At 42.6% G+C, this 6,817-nt stretch overlaps 1 protein-coding gene across 1 annotated transcript; it reads left to right on the plus strand.

The window, feature by feature from the left end:
• The first annotated feature begins 1,320 nt into the window (after nt 1–1,320).
• On the plus strand, nt 1,321–3,322 carry LOC119842192 (olfactory receptor 6B1-like). Its single transcript, XM_038370097.1, is given in 4 exon segments — nt 1,321–1,343; nt 2,361–2,854; nt 2,857–3,036; nt 3,039–3,322. Coding segments are annotated over 4 exon segments (981 nt in total).
• Nucleotides 3,323–6,817: the final 3,495 nt, after the last annotated feature.

A 6,817-nucleotide genomic window follows, 5' to 3' on the forward strand; every position in this document is an offset into this window, starting at 1 on the left:
ATTGCAGAAATACTAACTGTGGTATGTAATCTATCACTTAAATCAGTTTCTGTGCCAAATGACTTCAGGGTAGCTAATGTAACTTTTTTTTTAAAGTCTCCAGAAGTGATCCAGGCAGGTACAGGCTGGTAAACCTGACTTCAGTACCAGGCAAATTGGTAGACTCTAAGAACAAAATTAGCCAATATATGTATAAACAGGATATTGTGGGAAAGAGTCAATATGGCTTTTGTAAAGGCAAATCATCCCTCACTAATCTATTAGAATTCTTTGAGGGGGTCAACAAGAAGGGGGATTTGGTGAATATAGTGTATTTTGACTTTCAGAAAGTCTTTGACAAGGTCCCACAGCAAAGGATCTTAAGCACCGTTAAGTTGTCATGGGATAAGAGGGAAGGTCCTCTTATGTATCAGTAACTGGCTAAAAGGTAGGAAACAAAGGGTAGGAAAAAATGGTCAGTTTTAACAATGGAGGCATAAATTGCAGGGTCCCTCAAGGATCTGTACTGGGAGCACTGTTGTTCAGCAACTTCATAAATGATCTGGAAAAGGGGGTGAACAGTGAGGTGGCAAAGTTTGCAGACAATACAAAATTACTCAAGATAAGTCCAAAGCTGATTTTGAAGAGTTACAAAGAAATCTGACAAAACTGAGTGACTGGTCAACAAATTCAGTGCTGATAAGTGAAAAGTAATGCACATTGGAAAATATAATCCCCTCTATATATACAAAATGATGGGATCTACATTAGCTATTACCTCACAAGAAAGAGATCTTGGAGTCATTGTGAATGTCTAGAACCATTAGGAAAAGGATAAATAATGGAACAGAAAATTTCATAATACAGCTATATAAATCCATGGTACACCCACACCTTGACTATTGCCTGCAGTTCCAGTTGTCTCATCTCAAAAAAAATATTAGAATTGGAAAAAAGGTAGAGAATGGCAACAAAAATGGCTAGAAGGATGGAACGGCTTCCAAATGAGGAGAGATTGAAAAGACTTGGACTGTCCAACTTAGAAAAGAGACAACTAATGAGGGATATGCTAGAAGTCTATAAAATCATGACTGGTGTGGAGAAAGTAAATAAAGAAGTATTATTTATCCCTGCATATAACACAAGAACCAGGAGTCATCCAATGAAATGAATAGGCAGCAGGTTTAAAATAAATATAAAGAAGTACTTCTTCACACAATGCACAGTCAACCTGTGGAACTCATAGCCAGGGGATGGTGTGAGGGCCAAAGGTATAACTGAGTTCAAAAAAAAATTAGATAAGTTCATGGTGAATAGGTCCATCAATGGCTATTATCCAAGATGGTGAAGGACACAACCAAATGGTACAGAAGTCCCTAAACCTCAACTGTCAGAAGCAACTGGCTCTGACCAATGTCAGAGACAGGATATGGGGCTAGACAAGCCATTGGTCTGACCCACTATGACTTTTCTTAAGTTCTTAAGTTGTGGGCATCCAGGGACAACTAGTGAAATGTAATGTCCCATGTTATACTCAGGCTCAGACTGCATTATCCTTTATGGCTTAAATACTATGAATTTATGAAAAAAAATGACTAGAAAATATGGAATTGTTTCTGCCTCAACAAAACACTTGACAACTTTCAACATTTTTCATTTACAAAAATTTCCTCAAAAAACAATATGTTTCAACAAAAGTGAACATTTTTTGGTGATTTCCTTCTGTTTTGATCAAACGGTAGTTCAAGAATGTCTATAAAGGTCTTTTAAATTCTCTGGGGAAACACTCAGCTGTGAGAATAATGGATTTTTCAGTGATCTGGCAGTTCCAAAAAATCATTTGGGGTTGAACCAAAAACTTTTTTTCTTCAAAATTTTCAATAAATCAAAAAAAAAGGGTCAAAAAAAAGTTTCATTTTAGCTTTGACCATTTTCAAATGGTTTTGTTTGTTAATAAAATCAGGGAAATTCTGAAACACATGTCATTTTGAACCAAAGTATCAAAACAATTTGATTTTTGTTAATTAGGTCTTTTCACCCAAAATAACTTTGCAAAACTGACACAAATTTTCAAAATATTTTGGAGTTGAAGAATCAGCACTTTTTGCTGAAAAATCTTTTCAAACAAAAAATACCACCCAGGTCTGCCTAGCACATGAGGGTCATGATGGCAATTATGTGCATCATCATCACCCACATAAGTACTTGCACGTGACGATGAAGTAGCCTCTTAATACATGTATGATTGTGAGGTGGTCAGCTACTCTATTGATGTGGCCCCTATAATTACTTAATGGATGGATTCATGTGCTCGATTCATTGCACACAAGCACAAGTTCACTGAGCTGCTTTTTCCATTCCTTTCACATCTGCAGATAAAGGCAAGCCAGGGTGGAGAACCAAACCGGCCTCAGGGAATTCATTCTTCTGGGATTTCCCACCAAACTGGAGGTCCAGGCCTTGCTCTTCCTGGTCTTTTTGCTCACCTACGTGCTGACAGTCACAGAGAACATGGTTATCATCCTGGTGGTGAAGCAGAACCACCAGCTCCACAAGCCCATGTACTACTACCTGGGGAACCTGTCCTTCCTGGAGATCTGGTATGTCTTGGTCATCCTGCCCAAGCTGCCGGTGGGCTTCTGGTCTCAGAAGAAGAGCATCTCCTTCCCCATCTGCATGGCCCAGCTCTACTTCTTCATCTTCCTCATGTGCACCGAGTATGTCCTCCTGGCCATCATGGCCTACGACAACTACATGGCAATCTGCTACCCGCTGCGCTACCCAGCCATCATGATCCACCAACTCTGCCTATAGCTGGCAGCTCTCTCCTGGGCCGGCGGCTTCTCCATCTCACTGGCCAAAGTGTACTTCATCTCTTGCTGACATTTTGCTGTCCCGGAGTCATCAACCACTTCTTCTGCGACATCTCCCCACTGCTCAACCTGGCCTGCACCAACATGTTGGTGGCGGAGATGGTGGACTTTGCCCTGGCCTTGGTCATCCTGCTGCTCCCACTTGCTGTCACTGTCCTCTCCTACCTGTGCCTCATTGCCACAATCTGCACATCCCCACTGCCCAGGGCAGGAGGAAAGCCTTTTCCACCTGCGCCTCCCACCTCACCGTGGTCATCATCTTATTCTCAGCCACTGTCTTCATGTACGCCTGGCCCAGGAGGATCCACCCTTTCAACCTCAACAAAGTGATGTCTGTCTTTTACGCCGTAGTCACCCCAGCGCTGAACCCTCTGATATACTGCCTGAGGAACAAGGAAGTGAAAGAGGTCCTGAGGAAAACCCTGGACAGGAACTGCTCCTTAACCAATTGGATAGGCATAGAATCATAGCAATGTAGGGCTAGAGGGGACCTCAAGAAGTCATCAAGTCCAGCCCTCTGAGCTGAGGCAGGACCAAGCATGTAGTCTGGAATTCCCAAAGGCATCTAAATCCAGCTCTTTAGGATTAGAAAGTTGGTCTAGCAGATAGAGAAGTATGATTGGATTCCTGAGACCTGGGTTTAGTTCCTGGTTCTGTCACTGATTCTCTGTGTGACCTTGGACCTTGATCTACTGAATTGAAGATTCTCTCCATCTATAAAATAGGGATAATAATTCCATATCACACAGGAATGTTGTGAGGATTAAATCCATAACTGATTGTGTAGCCCTCTGATACTATGGGGATAAGGGCCATATAAATATCTTGGTAGGTAGATAATTCCTGGTGAATTTCAATATGTCTTCACACGCCCCGGCTCGTTATATTTAAAACATCGTCCAGCTGATGGGTCACTGGGGCGATGTGGGTTGCTGGAGAATGGTGTGGTGCGACGATAAGGTGTCTGGAGTATTCCTTGTTGTGTAGTTGGGGCCTTGGGCTGTCCCCCTTGGGCTGTGTGGTCTGAGGGTGTCCCTTCTGGTATCCGCTCCAACTGTGACCAGGGTTGTTGTTTGTTTGTTTGTTTGTTTGTTTGTTTGTTTGTTTGTTTGTTTGTTTAAGTCTCTCTCCTCCCTCCACCAGTTTTTTTCCAGCTTCCCCGCCTCTCTTTTGGTCTGGGACTGTTCGTATCAATCAACATAAAAAGCAAGACTTTCTGCTGAGTCCATTTCCTTATCCCAAAAACACTGTTTTATTTTCTCCTTGGACATAGTCAGGAATTGCTCCTGAGCTAACAAATCACACATTCCTTGAAAGCTAATGACACCCCTTCCTTGGACCCATTTGTCTAACAGATCCTTCATCTGGTTTAGATAAACCACATTACTTAGTCCCGGCCCTCTCTTAAGGGTTCAAAATTTTATTCTGTATGTTTCAGATGTAATTTGAAATTGCTTTAAAACCAAATCCTTGAACTTATTATACTCAGAAGCCTCATCAATAGGTATCTTATTGAATTTGTCCAGAGCTCTTCCAGCCAATTTTGCTACCAATGTGGTCATGTTGTGAGCTTCAGGAATTTTATGGAGAGTGCACAGTTTCTCAAAGGTGAGAAAATATTCAGTAATATCACTAGATTCATCATACTGTGGACATAGTCGCTCCCATTTGTGGATAGTTGGGCAAGGATGGTTAGGTTATCCAGTAGATTCCGCTCAGCCCTTAGCTTCTCCATCTCCAGTGCATGCTTCCTCTCTTTTTCCTTCTCCTCCATTTCTTTTCCCCTTGCCTCCATAGCTCTCCTGTGGGAAGCCTCTTGGATTTTTTCTCCTTCTTTCGCTGCCTCCATTTCTTTTTCCTTTGCCTCCATAGCTCTCCTGTGGGCAGCCTCTTTGGTTTTTTCTGCCTTGGGCTCTGTCATGTTTGCCTCTCTGTTTTTATCTAACTTTACACCCAAGAGTTAGAAATAAAACAAAACAAAAAAAAACTTGGTTTGTCAAAAAAATAGGTTGTGCTGTAACCTATGTTCTCTGATAGTGATTGTCACCGTACAGAAAAATAATTTAAAAAAGAAACTAACACCTTTGTCTCCTGGCAAATAGATAGAAAAACCCTCTAGTTGCTCTTAGCTTAAAAAAACAAACAACAACAACAACAACAACAAAAAAACACCGCTTCTGGTCTGTTAAGAACTTGTGAATTTCCCTGCAGGAGGTTAACTACCCCACCTTTAGGTAGAGAAACTCCAGCTCACAAAAGCAAGCTCCCTTTTGTCTCTGCTCTTGTCCCCCAGGCAGAGACAAAAAAACTCTAATTGCTTTCATCTTAAAATCTGTTTCCAAGCAGCACAAAGGGGAAAAAAAAGTCCTTTTAAAATCTGTGCTTCTGGTTCAAGATGATACCAAAAAAATCTCTGTGCTTCTGGTTCAAAAGGATCCCAGAAAAATCTCAAATTGATCCCACCGCTCTGCCACCATGTCAAGGTTCCTTCTCCACTCTGAACTCTAGGGTACAGATGTGGGGACCTTCATGAAAGACACCCTAAGCTTATTTCTACCATTCTTAGGTTAGAATCATAGAATCATACAATATCAGGTTTGGAAGGGATCTCAGGAGGTTATCCACTCCAACCCCTTGTTCAAAGCAGGACCAATCCCCAACTAAATCATCCCAGCCAGCGCTTTGTCAAGCCTGATCTTAAAAACTTCTAAGGAAGGAGATTCCACCACCTCCCTAGGTAACGCATTCTAGTGTTTCACCACCCTCCTAGTGAAAAAGTTTTTCCTAATATCCAACCTAAACCTCCCACACTGCAACTTGAGACCATTACTCCTTCTTCTGTCATCTGCTACTACTGAGAACAGTCTAGATCCATCCTCTTTGGAACCCCCTTTCAGGTAGTTGAAAGCAACTATCAAATCCCCCCTCATTCTTCTCTTCTGCATACTAAACAATCCCAGTTCCCTCAGCCTCTCCTCATAAGTCATGCGTTCCAGTTCCCTAATCATTTTTGTTGCCCTCCGCTGGACGTTTTCCAATTTTTTCACATCCTTCTTGTAGTGTGGGGCCCAAAACTGGACACAGTACTCCAGATGAGGCCTCACCAATGTCGAATAGAGGCAAATGATCACGTCCCTCGACCTGCTGGCAATGCCCCTACTTATACAACCCAAAATGCCATTGGCCTTCTTGGCAACAACGGCACACTGTTGACTCATATCCAGCTTCTCGTCCACTGTAATCCCTAGGTCCTTTTCTGCAGAACTGCTGCCTAGCTATTCGGTCCCTAGTTTGTAGCGGTGCATGGTATTCTTCCATCCTAAGTACAGGACTCTGCACTTGTCCTTGTTGAACCTCATCAGATTTCTTTTGGCACATCCTCTAATTTGTCTAGGGCCCTCTGTATCCTATCCCTACCCTCCAGTGTATCTATTTCTCCTCTCAATTTAGTGTCATCTGCAAACTTGCTGAGGGTGCAATCCACACCATCCACCAGATCATTAATGAAGATATTGAACAAAACCGGACCCAGGACCGACCCTTGGGGCACTCCACTTGATACCGGCTGCCAACTAGACATGGAGCCATTGATCATTACCCATAGAGCCCGACAATCTAGACAACTTTCTATCCACCTTATAGACCATTCATCCAGCCCATACTTCTTTAACTTGCTGGCAAGAATACTGTGGGAGACCGTGTCAAAAGCTTTGCTAAAGTCATGGAACAACACGTCCATTGCTTTCCCCCTCATCCACAGGGCCAGTTATCTCATCATAGTAGGCAATTAGATTAGTCAGTCATGACTTGCCCTTGGTGAATCTATGCTGACTGTTCCTGATCACTTTCCTCTCCTCTAAGTGCTTCAGAATTGATTCCTTGAGGACCTGCTCCATGATTTTTCCAGGGACTGAGGTGAGGCTGACTGGCCTGTAGTTCCCCGGATCCTCCTTCTTTCCTTTTTT

The sequence above is a fragment of the Dermochelys coriacea genome, chromosome 13 (genome assembly GCF_009764565.3).
Source record: "Dermochelys coriacea isolate rDerCor1 chromosome 13, rDerCor1.pri.v4, whole genome shotgun sequence".
NCBI classification, from domain to species: Eukaryota; Metazoa; Chordata; order Testudines; family Dermochelyidae; genus Dermochelys; species Dermochelys coriacea.